The 18,142-nt window shown below is 39.3% G+C and overlaps 1 protein-coding gene across 1 annotated transcript in view; it reads left to right on the plus strand.

The window, feature by feature from the left end:
- The window catches only part of FIG4 (FIG4 phosphoinositide 5-phosphatase), a 94,164-nt gene that overhangs the window by 67,052 nt on the left and 8,970 nt on the right, over positions 1-18,142 (plus strand). The window contains exons 19-22 of the mRNA XM_069487295.1: positions 132-215; positions 1,995-2,190; positions 3,147-3,229; positions 6,615-6,701. Of these exons, the coding sequence (XP_069343396.1) occupies positions 132-215; positions 1,995-2,190; positions 3,147-3,229; positions 6,615-6,701 (450 nt within the window). The remainder of the gene's footprint in view (positions 1-131; positions 216-1,994; positions 2,191-3,146; positions 3,230-6,614; positions 6,702-18,142) is intronic.

Genomic DNA, 18,142 nt, shown 5'->3' on the forward strand with positions numbered 1-18,142 from the left:
CCTAAACATTTGGCTTAGAATACATGTAACTCTGAGAGTGAAGGAATATTCTAAGAGTGGGAATTGAGATGGAAGCCAGTATCATCTGAATGGACAATAATTCATATGGAATGTTTTTCACCCTTCTTCAGTGACTTTATGCCTAAGACTGTTGGCATTGATCCAAGTCCATTTACTGTGCGTAAACCGGATGAAACTGGAAAATCAGTATTGGGGTAAGATATGTGTATACAATGAAATTTTAAAGATTCGTGTAAAATAATAGCACTTGTAATATAATTTCCACCGAAAACTAGTAACTTCAAGTCACATAATTTGGGGCACAGTCCATTTATTGCATGTATACAAGTAGTTTATTTATAGCACTGAGATCACTGAAGTATTCAACATTGAAGGTAGAATTTATGGGAATTTTAGCAATCCAGGCCATTGTATTATTTTAAATTGGGAATATAACAGATGGCATAAAGGCAAATAACAGATATTATATGTTATGTCCTATAAATAACTCAGCATTCTCTGTTTCCCAACATAAAATACTTAAGCAAAAATTCATATTTATTATATTTATTTTTGTTGGCATCCTGAGGAAGATAAAAGCAAATACACTCAGATAGAGAACTTAATATATTTTCTGTGTGTTATTGAAACATTATTTTGGAGAGGGATTATTATTTTATTATATCCAGTGAAGAAGGCATACCATGTTTTCATCTTCATGCTTAGACTGGGGTGAAATATGTTGTTTTCTAGTGTAAGAATCTCTGACCTGCCTAGTCCCAATGATAAGATTTCTTCTAGACTCTGGCCAGAAACCCTGGCCAGACTGTGGATACAGAGTTCTAATCGTATTTGGGGATGTGTATGGGGTCCTAATTGGATTCTAGCTACATGTGATTTATACGATGGGATATATATTAATATTTTCCAGATACACCATTTCTATGGCTTAAATATGTGGCCTTTATATAGCTTCATGTTAAGCTCTGGCCAGATGCTAAGAGGAATTTAAAAGAAGAAAAGTCCTCAGGAGTTTAGAATTCAGGGAGTTCCCAGGACAAATGAGCAAATGACCAGCTATATTAGTTTGTAGCACAGAAACGCTACCAACTTTAATTTTTAGTTGCAAAGAGTCAGCAACTAACTGTTTTCTACAAAATCTAACCCATGGTCAAATAAAATTGCATTTTCCTTTCATAGAACATTTTAGAATATTATGGTATTTTTAGTTCCTTATAGAGAAGGGTGAAATATTAAATATTTTCATAAATGTGAAAAGTATTACTATAAAATATTTTCTGAATTAAAAAAATATTCTCAAAGTACTATCTTGGGTAGATGAAAATAAATAAGATATTCTTACTACTCTCAAATTTGGCACTAAAATAAAAGTAAAGAATTTTATAAATACAGGTTTTTTTCTGTTTTTTTCCCATCTATTCTCTATTCTTAGAAGGAATGCTCAGCAAATATACTTGTTTACTGATAACACAATAAATTGTAAAGTTTAGTTTATGTTCATAAGTTGCTCATTACGAGGATCAACTGTGATTAATAAAAATTCATAGGAGGAAAATATACATGGATTTGTCTGTTGACCTTTGATCTTTTCATGAAGCTTTTATAAGTTATAGATAATTTTACTAATGTCTCAAACATAGAGTCTTCTATTGTTATGCCATAAAATTTGAAAATATTGATTTCAGTTACCAGAGGAAGGCTTGGTAGCCAAGTGGTGAGAAGAGTTTTCTGTACTCTGCAAGTACATTTTGGTGTATTTTGTGAATTTATAACAGGGCTTACATTCGTATAAGGTCAGTACATGTACATGGAGAAGTATTAAGCTTTTCCCTTTAGCACAACTTGAATCCAGAAACTAATTTCTCGCAGTCATTTTCTTACGCTTCACTAGGACTAAGGCTTTAGGAGAGAGTGATACACAGCGTTGAGGGTTCGTTTAAAGATGCTTCACATCCATATTCATCTTTTTAAAGAAACAAGAGCAATCGAGAAGAGGCTGTATTACAGAGGAAAACGGCAGCCAGTGCCCCGCCACCCCCCAGCGAGGAGGCTGTGTCCAGCAGCTCTGAGGATGACTCTGGGACCGACCGGGAAGAGGAGGGCTCCGTGTCTCAGCGCTCCACTCCCGTGAAGATGACCGACACAGGGGACAGTGCCAAAGTGACCGAGGTGTGGGGGAAGGAAACCTGCACAGTCCAGCATGAGGCTCTGGAGAATGATCTTTAAAATACTGCTTGCAGTTAAAAGGCTGAGAGCAAGAAAATGTCATGTCTCACTCACACCATTTTAATGTGTGGTGTTTGAGGCACTGCATAAAATGAATACACTTAGCATAGACATGATTAAAAATCGTTTCATTTTGAAATAAAATTGGTGCTTTTGCTCCCATGTATAATGGTGAATTTCTTACCATTTGAGAATTTTTAAGAGAATACTGCCCCACTCTGAGCAGCCCATCCACTCAGCTCGTCGTTGGGATGCAGGTTTTAGACCTGGCCCTCGTGATCTTTCAGTAGCGCCAGTGGGAAATTCATTGTGTTCAATATTATGGGAAAACAAATGGAAGTAAATAACAAAAGAACCAAATCCAGCTTTGGGGAAATTTGATATGTAGAAATAGCCAAAAGTCATTTAGAAATAAAAATGGTATGGCAAATAAAAATGTGATAATACAAGAACTGAATCTGTATTCCAGGAGTTGGCAAACTACAACTGATTGGCCAAATCCAACCTACTGCCTTTTTGTATTCCTCTTTGTTTACATATTATATGTGACTGCTTTTGCACTATAATAGCAGAGTTGAGTAGTTGCAACAGAGACAGTATAAACCAAAGAGCTTAAAATATTGCTACCTGTCCTTTTACAGAAAAGGATCGCCAACTCCTGCATTATACAAAGGCAACTAGTATTTATTTAACACGTTTTTTTTTACCCCTAAATAAACTATTTTTAGTGGAAATGGACATCAAACTTTTTTAATCCGTTAACTAAGAAGTTTAACAGACTGAGGAAACATTGTGGTTGCTTTTGTGGAAAAATTCACAGGTTGATTTTTTCATCTTTGGAAATCTTAACATGCTAAATGTCTAAAAATTCTTTCTGGTTCTTTTTTTTTTAACCCCAGAATGTGGTCCAGCCCATGAAAGAGGTGTATGGAATTAACCTCTCAGATGGTCTCTCAGAAGAAGATTTTGCCATTTATTCAAGGTAAGATATTTTCATGTAGAGATTTAGGAAAAATGCAAATTTATTATTATAGTAACATACCTAGTTTAACTTTTAAGAAATGAAAATAGTCAACAATACAGAAGGAAAGGAATTCCACTTGGAATGCAGTATCAGCATTCAGGGGGTCAACTTCTGAAACATTAATTTATATTTGGAGTTAAAGGGCTGAGTGCCTGAGACTCTCCCCGTCAACCCTCAATGATAAAACTTTATGATGCATACAGGTATTTGCACTGCCTATCATATACAAGCTGCAAACCAAAGTACAAATACATTCTTTCATTACCAGATCCTCAAGATCAAGGTACCTTCTTGCAAAATAAATCTGGGATATTAACAAGAGTGAGGATCTTGGATTCACTGTAGCTCTGGGGTGCTGCTGGGAGTGGTGGCTGAGGAGGAAAAGGAAAGCAGTGATAATAGGGCAGCAATTCACAGTGTTACAGACCTTCATTAGGCAGATCTAGCACATAATTATGTGTGTATGTGTGTTCTTCTGAGATTCATAGTTATCAGATTTGCAAAATAATCCTTCACCCAGAAGTCCTCCAGAACCTGATGAGACCATTGCAAACACCATTCAGCCTAATACATGCATTCAGAAGACTTGATTATGTGAACATTGTATACTATGTATACATGTGTAAATTGTATACTATAAAATGAGCACTGATGTTCAGTTATTTTTTAAGAAGGACATTTCATGTGCAGAATCCATTGAACTGGATATTGTCTTTTTATTTCAAACTAATAAGAATCTGCTCTGTAATATGTAAGATATAAAATGCGCAGCATTTCTTGACTACAGAAGCAGCTCCTATAACCTACACTCTTGTGACTATGCATCATTGTCTGACTAGCAGCCAATTTAGTCATTCAGAACATAGCCACACCCTCCTCACTCTTGGACACACAAACACATGGTACTCACTCATAATGGCTGTCAGAACTCTGTAGCTAAACTCTTTTGTAGTTGAACTGGGCCTTTATAAGCAACATGGTCTAGAAGAATGAATTGTCTGGGGTTAGTGACTGAATAATATGACTTTTCTTACTGCAGAGAGCATAAGTCTACTGTATGTCAAGAACTAAAATTTTTTTCAGGTTAATTAAGCAAAAACAGTATCCCTTGCCTCAGATGTGACTTTCACCTGGAACCTTATTAGCTCAGACAGCCTCTGTTGCCCACTTTTAGTTCTCCTTTCTCAGGAAGCAAGATGCAGCCTTGTTCAGCCACAGCATCCCTGGGAAATAGACAGTCTAGGAAGGATGCAAGGGCCGGCCTGCAGGGCAGGGATCGCTGCAGGGGAGAGTGGAATCCACCTCCGCAACCAGATTCTGTGTTTGATATTCTGAGGAATAACACCTCCTCCTTTCATTTGTGTAACAATTCACAGTGCAGTGTTTTCTTTGTTCTTTAAACAACTCTGTAGTAGATTCTAAAGCCATTCAGTGACTTACCCAAAAGACAATCCTCTGTTTCTGAGTGTCCTGTGCTTTTAGACTATGCACTCCTCTTTATTCCCTTGATCGTATCAGCTGCCTGTGCTTGTGATGCAGACCTTGGGGGAAGGGGAGAAACAGCGGGCCTGGCATTGTTGCCCTCTGTGAGCAGCCCCTCCCTGTGGACACACTGGCCATACTGGGCTTCTCCCTCCCCACATGCCTGCCCCGGGGCATGTCCCGTCTCCATCTGCCATGGACATTGCTATAGGCAGAGGAAGCCTCTCTCCATCAGTATCTGTGGGGTAACTGTGCCAGAGGATGACCACAGGATGTTTGGGGACCGATGGGTACCTACTCTTGCCCCTACCAGGACCTGGGGCTATCCTAGTGCCTCCTCTGGTCCAAAGGGCAGAGCCCACATCGTTGGCCCTGAACTGCAGGTGTCCCTCCCACCCAAATTCTCACCCCGTGGGCTGGTACCCCCCGAAGTTTATGCGCATGATGGATGGTGCCCTGGGCTGGCTTGCAGGTCACAGCTCCCCCCTGGCCTAGCCCGGCACTCTGGGGAAGGGAAGCCACGCAGCTAGGACTGGTTTCTGTAGCCTGTCTTCCAGCTTCTCGTCCTTCTGCCTGTTTTTCCTACGTTGGGTCTCAACACCTTCCGACCCTCAATTTTGCAGTTTGTTCTCATTGCTGAGCCCTGCTCTCTATGGCTTCCTTTTCCCTCATTTTTTCTAGAGTCTTTAGTTTACTATCTTGACCGGACCTGGAAGCTATTTACTTTCTTGAAGCCTCATATGCCTGCCAATTTTTTTTTTTAATTCTGTGGTTGTACACTTGATTTGTGAAAAATTAAAGTTCTGTAAAAATAGTCAATATTATGTGCCAATCTTCCCAAAAAAATAGATCAAAATTTTTCACTTGCTGAAGTTACAAATTGGACAAAAGTAGGCTACTTGAAAGTTTTTCAATAGCACTGTAATTATTTAATAATTGATAGTTTCTGCACTTTTATTGACCTTTAAAAAAGCTAATGAAAAATAAATGATAAACTTATCCATAGTCATCAAAAGAAAATATTTTTAAATAATAGAAAAATGGGAAGGAAATTAGCTCTTTAATCCTGCCCCATAATCTTCCATGGGCACATTGGAACAAAACTCCAAAACCCCATCCCTGAGGGGAAGATGCATGCGTGCAGCAGAGGCAGGCTTCCAGCAGGTGAGCACTTCAGAAACAGCTGCTGGGTATGCTCTGACCCTGCTCTGCTGGCCCTGGCCACACCCTCTGGCTAGTAGCTTAAAGTCTGCGTTAGTGCTGCTCATGTCTTCTTTGAGGAGGGGTGTGTGGCTGTGGTGCTCATCAGCTGGTCTCCTTCCGTCTTGGTTGGAAGTGTTCTTCTTAGGAGTGGTGGGGGGAACTGGGTCCATGACGGGGGCTCTCAGCAGTGTCCCTGCTTCAGGAGGTGGACCCCTCACTTGATCCTGCCCTTTCCACACCTGTTGTCTCACTGCGAGCACCACCCTACATGCCTCCCCATGCTGTCTGCACTCTGTGTGTTAGATGTGTGTCACCCTCAGATGTGGCAGCCTCTGCAAGATCATTTTCCCGACTTTGGGAACATTTCTGTTCAACTTCTGCATCATGTGTAAGTTAGTAGAATTGCAATAACATGCACATTTTATTTCATTCTTATATGCATTAGGACTTACATTTTAAGCAGAAACCCTTCTCCTTTACTTCTAACAAACCCACTCTCAAATCAGGCAAAGTTTTGCATTCCATAGGTTACTTTTAGGTGCTTTTCTGAAATAAGCATATTACTGTCATTTGAAAGTTCACACCATTTTGTGTGATCTACCGAGTTAGTTGCAAGTATTTCCTTCTTTAGCTTACTGTTATCCGTTGTAATTTGTAGATTTGTTCAGCTGGGGCAGAGTCAACATAAACAAGACAGGAGCAGCCAGCAGCTCTGTTCCAGGTGCTCAGATGGAGTTATAAAATTGTAAGTACAAGATTAGACCCTTAAGGGAATCTTCATAATTATGCCATTCATAGTGCTTTTTCTGGAAGACATTTTAAGATAAATACTCAGTATTGTCACTGAATTAGCGCTAAAGGATCTCCTCCTATACTTTGCTCAAAGAAAACTGGGCCTCCATAGGGGATGGGGAAGAGATTGGCTGCCTTGACTGCACCTGAAACACACCCTTTGGAGGTGGGATTGGAGTTGGTGGAGGCTTCCCCATGAACTCTGCCCTCCACTGGGGAGAGGTGGGATGATGAAACAGCTCTGATCCTGGAGGCAGGCTCCTCAAGTTCAATACAAGACCTTTGAGGGTATGGATTGGTTTGTCTCTTCTAGCTGTATGGCCTCATCAGTTCTAATAACTTGCTATAAGTTAAACAGATGTTTAGTGAATTCTTAAATAGACAGAACTACATTCAAAGCATGCCACTTCCTGGTTTTTTACCTTGAGCAACAACTTAAGTGCTATGTGACTCAGTTTTCTCATCTGTAAAAGGGAATAACAAAATCACCTACTTCATAGGAGGCTGATGAGACTTAAATGAAATAACGCATACAAAGCGCTTAGAACAGTGTCTCAAATATGTTCTCAGTAAGTTGTGGTCATCACCACCGTCATCATCTTCATATTTATCATCATTATTCTCTGCTTATTGGGACCAGGAGGGCTCCCTGATGCCTGTGTGTAGTTGAGTTTCTTCTGTAAAATGGGTCACTGTGGAAATTCAATGAGGTAGTATATTTGAGGCATCTAGATGAGTATCTGGCATATAGTTGGCATTTAGTAAATGTCTCTTTCCTTTTCTTAGACCAGCTTTACCAGTTTGGTTAATGAATTATTCATTTTATAGGTACTGATTGCCTAACTTCTCTGTGTCCTACATCTGCATGTTCCTGATTGCTGGTTCAGAGGCTATTACAGTAATCCAGGCAAAAGCCTTAGAGAGTAGTGGCTTTGCAGATTGCAAGGATGGGATGGCTCCGGGAAATATTTAGGAGGTGAAATGGGCAGGACTTGGACCCTGATTCATGGAGGGGGAGGAAGAGGGTGTCATCAAGGATGACCCTTAGGTTTTTTGGTTTGTGTAACAGGTTTGATCGATTCATTCATTCACTTATTCATTCAGCAGATAGGTATTGAGTATGTCTGTGTTAGGACCAAAGCCACCATTTACTGAAAGAAGGAGCACTGCAGGGGGACCCAGTTTGGCTTTAAAGTAGCATAAAGTGGAGGAGTTTAGGAGACAGTTGGATCAACTGACCTGGAACTCAGAAGAGAGCCTGGGCTGGGGAAATAAATGCTTACAAGTGATGATTAAAGCCACTATTGGCCGGGCACGGTGTCTCACACCTATAATCCTAGCACTGTGGGAGGCCGAGGCAGGTGAATCGCTCAAGGTCAGGAGTTCGAGACCAGCCTAAGCAAGAGCAAGACCCCGTCTCTACTAAAAATAGAAAGAAATTATCTGGACAACTAAAAATATATATAGAAAACATTAGCCAGGCATGGTGGCACATGCCTGTAGTCCCAGCTACCCGGGAGGCTGAGGCAGGAGGATTGCTTGAGCCCAGGAGTTTGAGGTTGCTGTGAGCGAGGCTGACCTGACGCCACGGCACTCACTCTAGCCCTGGCAACAGAGTGAGACTCTGTCTCAAAAAAAAAAAAAAAAAAAGCCACTAGTTAAGGATGAGGCTGCCTAAGAAGAGAGACAGATCGAGAATAGTCTATAGCTGATCATGATGTAGCTCTGGAATCTGACAGCTGGGGCAGAGAGAGAGAGAAACCTGCAAGGGAAACAGAGGTGGCTAATCAGAGAAGTGAAATTAAAACCAGACAGTATTTTATCACAGCCTCCAAAGTGCTGTTTATTCCTTCTCTCTCTCTCCTATCATTGTTCCTTCCCCCCATCCCCCCCCAGCTTTTTTTTGCCATATAAACTCCTGTTAATTTAGAGACCATTTTTCTTTGTTGTAGCTGTTTAGCATTTGAAAGTGTGGACTCTCAAATGAATTGAGATAGATGTGGCCAAAGAAGGAAAGTATTTAAATGTGTTTATAAAATAAGAGACTCTGTAAACCAAATTGTTTATACAAATTGATTATTCCATTAAAATAGTATGATACAGCTTATGAGGAGATGGTGATGAAATGAATATAACATATAATATAAAACAAGTTTCTTCGTTTTCTTCAATATTATTTCTACTTTGATCTATAATTGATCTTACAGTTATTACTTTCAGATTCTTTCTTAAAATATTCAATATTTGCTTTTCTGAGTCTTGGCACAGATGAAAATCACATGGATCTAGAATTTTTTAACCTTTTCCACTTAATTAGTAAAGAATCTATCATGAGTGTGTTTTTGCACAGCATCTCCAGCAAAATAACAAAGAGCTTGGTAGGCTCTACATTATGTTGCCATGGCAACTGCCCAAGCATGTTCTTGGTGTTTTATTTGGGGGGGGGGGGGTTTGTAGTGTGTGCTTTAAATTGGAACTCTGTAACCAGGTTCTTAAAATGTCAGCTATTCATTTTTAGATTTCTAAAGCTATGCCAAAAGCAAGAGAAATTAGATTTATATGAGATTCTTGAAATTCTCCTCTTGTTATGTTTTAGCTTTTAGTATATTTAAAAATCATTATAAGTTCATATACATATGTATCTACTCATCCCTACAGAGTTCATATTCTTACCAATTTTTCTTGAAATCATGAAGCAAACCAGTTTCCCTTTTCTAAATATGAGGTATTTATAACACCAAATGTAAAAAATGTTGACAGTAACTGGCAGGAAGCCAGTGGAACAGGGGCTCCTGAAATGGGGGCACAGAAACCTGGATGGGGAAGCTGGGCACGTTCACCCACGGTCATGCAGGACATCGCCTGGAAATGATGTTAAACCCCAAACTGGTCGACGTGTGTACTGTCAGCCCGAATACCCAAAGTTGTGTTTTGCGTGCATGTGGCCCTCTCTGTGATTCGTACCATTCCCTGAGTGTATGGGTGGTGATCCGGGAGAACTGACATCAGCCAGTGTTAACCAAACACTGTGCAGGATGGGCACTGCTCTGTGTACCTTGACCTACATTAACTCAGTTCCCCACAATGACTTTATGAACTAGATCTTATTATCACCTCCGTTTTACAGATTGAGAAGCTAAAGTACAGAGAAGTTGTGCACCTTGCACAAGGTCAAACGGTTAGCAACTGGAAGGACCAGGATTCAAACCCAGACAGGCTAACTCTAGAGTCTATGATCTCCACCACTCAGCTTTAAGTGCTTAGTGTTACCAGCTGTTTTTCTGACCACTGGGGTAGAAATGATGGGTAACTAACATTAACAGACCTCACGTTGGTCCTCTGACATGACCTGGATTTGTAGACACATCTATGTACAGACATAATATGTCTGTTCTATTGATCTTGAATTTTTTAAACTACTTAAAGAGAATATACCTTTATTCTTTCCTCAGTATCCAGCATATTGTCCTTAACTTAGACATGGTTTCTTGGGCAAGCATACTTGACTGATTTGGTAACATGATGTAGAGGTTGCCTAGCCATCACCAGAACAGTGTTGCTGATATTAGGGTTATTACAGTCGACATGGTTATACGGTTCCAGAGAGCAATCCATCTTTGTATCCCTGACTGCCCCCAGAACAGTACCTTAAGTTGAGTGCTCAGTAAATATTCATTGAAGTGCACTGAATCTCACCCTCCATCCCGCCCCCCTATTACTGTCAGGGGCTTCACACAGACCCTGGGCATCCGTAGAATGCTTCCGCAGTGCCCACTGGTTTTCAGCCACCTTCCCAGTGGCTTACTTCCCCTGTCCTTGAACACCTTGTAGTGCCTCCCCTGTTGTTTTTTCCTTTACAAGCCCTCTGCCCCCTCCTGTTTCTTTGTTCCCTTACAGCCTTCTGAAAGAAAAAAAAAAGGTAAGCACACTAAGTTTTTAGCACTTTTTCTCTTCATTCTGCATCCACTGCACCTGTGACCAAATGCCGAGTGAGAAAGACCAGAGTGGCAGGACTTGCTGTGCCTGGTGGGCAGGGTACTGTGGGGCCAGGTGGTGATTCACTGTATTTGTGCAAGACCAACATGTTCTCGTTTTTACACTCCTACCAGTTCTCCCGGAGTTTTTAACTAAGCACCAAAGGCCAATCAGTAGTAGGTTAAAAAGATACAAACACACATATCATTAGTGCCTGCTATTCTGTGTAGCTCACCTATTCCAGGAATATGTCTCACTCATTTAAAAATCACCTCTAACAAATGGTTCAAAATATAATACAGAGTTTGTATAATTACTATGTAATTCAGGATTTTTCCAGCACAGGATATGCTGAAATGTAATGCAAGGAAAATAAGTGTGCTTACTATTTTAGGACCATAAGGTTGCATTTATTCCCTAAGTATCTCTCATAAGAAGTGGTATTTACTGACCACTAAGTGAATGCCCATCGGTGTGAACTTCTGCTGGGAAGTGTTTCACAAATCGGAGCATGCTCTTACAAGTTAGAATTAGAGCACTTCTTCAGCTGATGGGCTGGGCATGACAAAATGGCCATGATTAACTCAACTTCATTTATTTTTCATGACGTAATTTTCAATAATGTGCTCCCCATATACAAGTCACCATCTGGGCCATTCACCCCACCCCCACCCCCAATTGATTTCACCTAGTCTTCTGTAGATAATGCTCTGGTCTCTGTGCTACAGGCACAGAGTATTCCTGCCTTACTGGGTAGTTCTCGTTATCTTTTCCAAACACCCGGAGAACCTCCAGTCGTTAAAGGTTTAAGGATTAAAGCAGTTGGGAGGCAGTGATCAATGATTAATCAGCTCATTCCCTCCACAAGGCAGGAGATAATAGGTGATAACAGCTCCACAGCCCAAGGAAACTGGGATGTGACCTCTTCCCTCACCCCAGAAATTACCAAAACAGACTTGTTCGCTCTTTCATTTTGGCATTTACTTTTCTCTCTCTCTTTCTTTAACCCTCTCTGACTTCTCCTATATGTCTTTTCTATTTCTAATTATCTCTTTCTGCGCCCCCTTCCCCATTTCTTCTGTCTTCCTCTCGCTTTCCCTCTTTCTCCCTCACCATCCTGTCCAGGGTATTTGTAGCTTTTTTTGTTTGTTTGTTTGTTTTAATAAATTCAGTAATCACTCCCAAACACAAGCTGCCTTTATATATGCTAGGACACTGTTTTTCAGATTGCAATTCCAAAACTTAGTGGGTCATGAAATTAACTTACTAGGTGTACACTATGAAATTAAACAGAGCTGAGCTGAATACGATATAAAGTACTATGGCGCATAGTACGGGTAATTCTCGTTTCATGAAACTTGTGTTTCTATGCATAACTATAGTACATGTGTACTGGTTTGCCATGCATAGGGCATTTATTACTGTGAATAACAGCCACACTTTGATTTATATGAATGTACCTGTTTTGAAACCACATGAATTAAAAACTTATCTCTGTTCTTGGCATCTAGGCACTTAGTAAATGTTTGTTGAATGGATGAAAGTACATGTGAGTGATTCCTGTTGTGGATTATTAGAAAAGGAGAAGAGGGAACAGACGAGCGAGTTCCTGTGGTATATCCATAGTAGATAAAATAAAGGCCTTGGAAAATATCCTCCCATGACTTCCAACAAATTGGGAGCTGGGATAAGTACATGAGGGAAGGCAGGTAGCAGGAAGCTACCACGGAAAGTCAAACTGAAAAAGCCATCAGACAAATAGGTTAAGGACCAAGTGAGAAAAGTGAATGCCTCTTCATTTGAATATTATCTGCAATAGCATCTGCTTTGTTAAACAAGATAAATTTATTGGAACAAAGTGAACTTGTTAAAATTTTTCAGGAGGGCTATCCTGAAAGGTTTTCTTCATATACATGGAATAATAAATGAAATTCAATTGTAGGCACTCACGTTACTAATTTAAGGTATCTAAAATGATTATGTTTTTTAAAAATTTAGTGTATTGCAAAAATATAAAAAATTAAAATGTAGCATATTGCCTATTTTATTTTGGTGAGTTCGAAGCATTCCATTTGTGGGAGCTTTCACAAGTTCACATGAGATCTTAAGTATCCCCTTAACACAGGTGTGTGGTCTTGAGCCTCTGTCCTGCACACCGCTTTTGGAGACCCCTAAGTAATTCTGTGTGTCTTACGCAAGAGGATAGTCAGTGAAGAGGCGAGAGACACAGACAAGTAGAAACAGATCAGGAAGAGCTGCTGAGCAAGAGAGTATAACCCTTATTCTAAAAGCTGTGTTTTAATCAGGGGAGTGATAGGCTTATATTTGCATTTTAGAAAGGTCACTCTGGAAATAGCATGGCGAATGGATTAAAGGCAGGGCGATAAACAACATATCTGTTGGAAACATCAGAACAAGTAAATGATTAGAGTCAGCTATTGGCAGTTGAAATAGAGAAGGGGGATTATTCTATAAAGTTAGAATATGTAAGGCTTCTCAAAACTTGGTAACGAATGGGTTTCAGGGGTGTGTGGGAGGCCAAGGGTTTTATAGCTTGGTTGACCAGCTGTAGCGGCGAGTTGCCAGGATGGCAAATGCACACTAGATGCAAGTTTGAGGGCCAAGGTAGTGAGTTTCAGACGATAATAGGACGTCCAAGATGGTGTGTCTGGGGGCTCAAGAGGTTTTAGATTAGAGAGATTCGATAATTTAGGTTTTTTCTGCTCTTGATTTAAAAAGCAAATAAATTTCTTAACTTTCTCTAGAGGGGTCCAAGTTACACATATTATTATATATGCCTTTTAAATTTTCTAGGGATCCATGTCAGATTACAAGAAAAAAATCCTTCAATTGCTGATAGAGATGAAGAATTTATTGTGGTTTTAAAATATATTTTTATCCCACAAAACACTTATTTTTTACCTAAGCAAGCAGGTTAACCCTTAAAGCAGATTGGAATATCTGATATGGCCATGTGAAGGGTAGTACTCATTGGTTTTCAAAGCTCTGTATATAATAACTACATTTTGTAATGGTTTAACCTTTTGTTACTTTGTTAGTTTACCAAATTATCATCAGTTTTGTTTATGGAAGGTGGGTGGGATGATTTGGGGCAGATGGAGTGATTACTGGGCCTTGTGCTATGTCACCGTGGCTTTTCTGACAACCATTCCTTTTGCACAATGAAGATGAGTATCAAGGTGTGATATATTTATATTCCTTGTTTTCTCTGAGCGTATGCTGGAAGTCTTTCAATAAATTTTTGGCTGAAATACAGGAAACACATTTCAATTTTATATTTAAATATAGCTGTGCTGTCCTAGGTGTCATTCAGAACCCATTGGGGTTCTCACACATGGTTTTAAAAAGTACAGATCCCATTAAGTCCTAATTTTGTTTAAAATTCACCAACAGGTCTTTTAGTATTATATAAGTAATTTTCCATGTTAAATATTTTAATAGTATTACTTATTTTCCTTATGGTCTTATGAAGACATTTGAGAAATAAAACCCTGGAAATCATTTGCATTGTATTTTCATAATTAAAGATCTGTTCATATTTTATAAATCCTTCTGCCATTGCTTCCAATTTTATAGGAACAGAAAGTCCTGGATAAATGGAACCCGCTATGTGGTATTTTAAATCTAAAACTAATCTAAAAAGACTATGAGTTACTTGAGGGCAGGGTTCATGTATCTTTTCATACTCAGTCTCTGGCATGATACCAGGTACACAATAAGCATTAAATAAATTATGAATGAGTAATATTTGGAATTCAATAGTTTTAGCTCCTTTAGGAATATTATGCAATAATTATATCTGATGGAAAAATGCCAGGGTTAACAAGTTGAAGCAAATGGAAAGAAAAATGATAAATATTTGTTAAGTTTTTATTTTACAATGGTTTATTTTAGATGTGGCAACTCAGAGTTCTTGGCAGGCATCTATCTCTTGATTTTCTCAATTGACAAACTGTTGCTGTCTTTATTGGCTAACTTACACATTATGTTAGTAGGACAGGCTAAAATGGACCATGATTTTCTGATTTTCAATTCCCTGCTGCTACCAAATTTCTGAAGCTCTTAATGAGAAAATTTCCCCTTGTATGTAACCAGCTCTCGAAATCCCTTGGTCAGCATGCCTAGAATAGAACTATGATTTCCTGATTTGCATTGCCTGTTGTTTCCAAATACATGAAGCTCTGAAAGAAGATTTGCTTTGTTTTTATATTTAACTTATTCTTAGAATCCTATGTTTTAAAAAAAAAACTATTGTGATTTGATCTCAGTTGGAAAGAGTGGAAATTTTTATATTCTTAAAAAAATCTTTCTTCTCTAACCCACTTTCCATGAGCTTGCAAAAACACTCTTTATAAGATGGTTTACATCCATTACTAAAGGGTCACAGTTTCTATTCTGTATGTGTGATGTCACCAAAATACTAATTAAACCCCAAAATGTCTGCATAAAATTTATCCCATCCTTATCCAGGAGAAAAAAAGGATTGAGATGATCTTCACTTTCTTATTTTTTTACTCTTTATAATTATGTTATTAATAAAATTTATTACTTAATGTCAAAATCATTTCATGCTTTGTACATCAGAGGAATATATTGCTTTGAAAATAAAGCTCTCTGGGGCTGATTTCAAAAGATAAATAGTTAAATTGATAGCTCCTTTATCATTTGGTTTGAAAACAGAAAAGTAAATTAACAGAGTTAGTGTGCTTAAATACATTTATTTTTGATAACAGAATAGAGCTAGGAAAAATATTCTGATAATCTCAGAAGCATCAATAAATGATTAGCAGATACAAAAAGAATAAAAATGCAATTTTAGGTGTCTTTTTTAACAACTGTAAGTAAAATTATATTTGAAGCTTCTCAGGCCAGTAACCAGAACAAGGCTGACAAGGTCTCCCAGGACACTCCTGTTCTTAGGTGGGCATACAGGCGCTGACCTAATAAACACATAAATACAGCCATTTCATATTAGGATAAATGCCTGAAGAACACAAACCAAGGGAATGGGAGAGAGTGATTGGGGTGGTAAGGGTCAGGAATTGGTTTAGATTAGCTTTTTAGGGAAGGTCTCTCTGAGGAGTTAATGTTTGGGCTGAGACCTGAATGAGAAGGAGGAGCTGCCATGAGAAGACTGGGAAAGAATGTTCGAAGCAGAGAGGCCATGGCGGGAACAAACCTGGCATGTTGTAGAAGCGAACAGAAGGCAGGGCGAGAGGCACAGAGGAATGTGCTGCGGTGTGGAATAAGGCACAGGAGCTTAGCAGTCACTCGGACACCATCCAGTGGGAAGCTGCTGGAGGGGTGTAAGTAAAGAGTGGCTTGCTCTGATTTACATCTCTAAAAGATAACTGGGTGCTTTCTGGAGGATAAATTGTAGCAGGCAAGGATGTAAGCAAAAAGGCAAGTAGGAGGAAACTCAAGAGGAGTGTGGTTTCATGGAGGCCGAGAGAAGGCAGTGTTTCAAGAAGGAAAGAGTGGGCAGCAGTGTTGAATACAGAAAAATGATTATTGGTTTAGGTAACAAGAAGGTTATTGCTGACCTTGATGAGAGTTTCTATGGGTGGTAGCCTTGTAAGCCCACTTGGAGTGAATTTAGAAAAAAAAATGGGAAATGAGTAAGGGGACATGGGGAGTAAAAACTATTCTCTCAAAAATGTTGCCGTAAAGGGGTGCAGAGAAAGAGAACTGCATCTGGAGGGGTCATGAACTCAAGGAAGGGATCATCTCTAAGGCAGGAGTTCCTACAGCACATTCTCTATGCTCACGGCAAGGAGTCTGCAGAGAGACGTGCTAAGGACGCTGGACAAAGTGAGTAATTGCAGGGAGATTCTTGAAAGGGCACTGTGAATTGTTTTGCATTTTTATTGAAATCTAGAATTTCATTATCTTTGATGTTGATTAGTTTGTTGGAATTTTCTTGTATTAAATGGAACCATATGAAATTACCAATATTCACACATTTTTGACCTACAGAAACAGCAGTTTCATGTAATTCAACCTTATGGTTTAATTTAGACAATTAAAAATTTTTGTCACTGGTCTTTTTAATATGTATACATTTTTAATTTGGAAATAACCTCAAACTTATCTAAAAGTTGCAATTACAGAGCAGAGAACATCCCTCTTCACCAGATCATTTGAGAATAAGTTTCAGACCTGATAACCTCTTTCTTCCTACCACTTTTGCGGTTATTTATTATAAATACGAATATTCTACAAAATCACAATATGATAGCAAAATCAGGAAATTAACAACAGTACATTGCAACCATCTAATCCTCAGAACCCATTCAAGTTTTTGTCAGTTTTTCAAAAAATGTCCTTAATTGCAAAAGGATCCAGTCCAATGTCTCCTGTTGCATTTAGCTGTCCTGTCTCTCTAGTCTCCGTCATTCTGGAACAGTTCCCTGATCTCCCTTGATTTTCATGATCTTGACACTTTGAAGAATGCAGACCAATTATGTTGTAGAATGGCCATTGATTTGGGTTTGTCATGATTATCTTCAGGTTCTGAATCAGGGTATGACTGTTTGGGAGCCAACCCTCAAATTGGCCCTACCTCCTGTTACTCATACCCTGATGTAATCTCCTCCCACACTGTACCAGAGCTGACCTTTGTGACCGAGAGCATGCAGCAGAAATGATAGGTTATAAAAGTGATCTGTTGGATCACTTGCTTTGGGGAGCGAGCTTGCACAGGGAACTGAAGCATCTAGCCAACAGCCAGCGAGAAATTGAGGCCTGTCAACCAAGTGGGTGAGCTTGGCAGTGGATTCTTCAGCCCCAGTTAAGCCTTGAGTTGATGGTAGCTGTAGCCGACAGGTTGACTGCAACCTTGTCAGAGACTTTGAACCAGAACCACCAAACTAAGCCACTCCCAGGTTCCTGGACCCCAGCAACTGTGACCTAATAAAGGTTTGTTGTCTTAAGGTGCATAACAAATACAGGCAGGACTATCACAGAAGTAGTGGTGAGTTCTTTTCATTGTACCATTTAGGTGGCACAATTTCAATTTATCCCATTACCGATGATGTGTGTTTCAATCCCTGATTAAAGTGGTGTCCTCTGTGCTTTTCTACTGTGAAGTTGTTCTTTTCTTTTAATTAATGACTATTTTATGGAAGTTACTTTGAAACCATGTAAAAATCTTTTCTTCGTAAAACTTTCAAATTTTTTATTGATTTTTCTCAATGTGAGATGTTGATTTCCCATTTATTCAGTGGGATTTAATCTGTTACTGACATTATTTATTTTGTACCTCAAATTGTCCCAGATTTCACCAGAGTCCCTTCGCCGTGGCTCTTGTGTCCTTTGAACATGTCCTTATCATTCTTTGAGCACTTCCTTAATTTCTGGCACAAGATGTTCCAGGCTCATCATGTTCTTTGTCTAGCC

Source organism: Eulemur rufifrons, chromosome 15 (assembly GCF_041146395.1).
Source record: "Eulemur rufifrons isolate Redbay chromosome 15, OSU_ERuf_1, whole genome shotgun sequence".
Classification (NCBI taxonomy): Eukaryota; Metazoa; Chordata; class Mammalia; order Primates; family Lemuridae; genus Eulemur; species Eulemur rufifrons.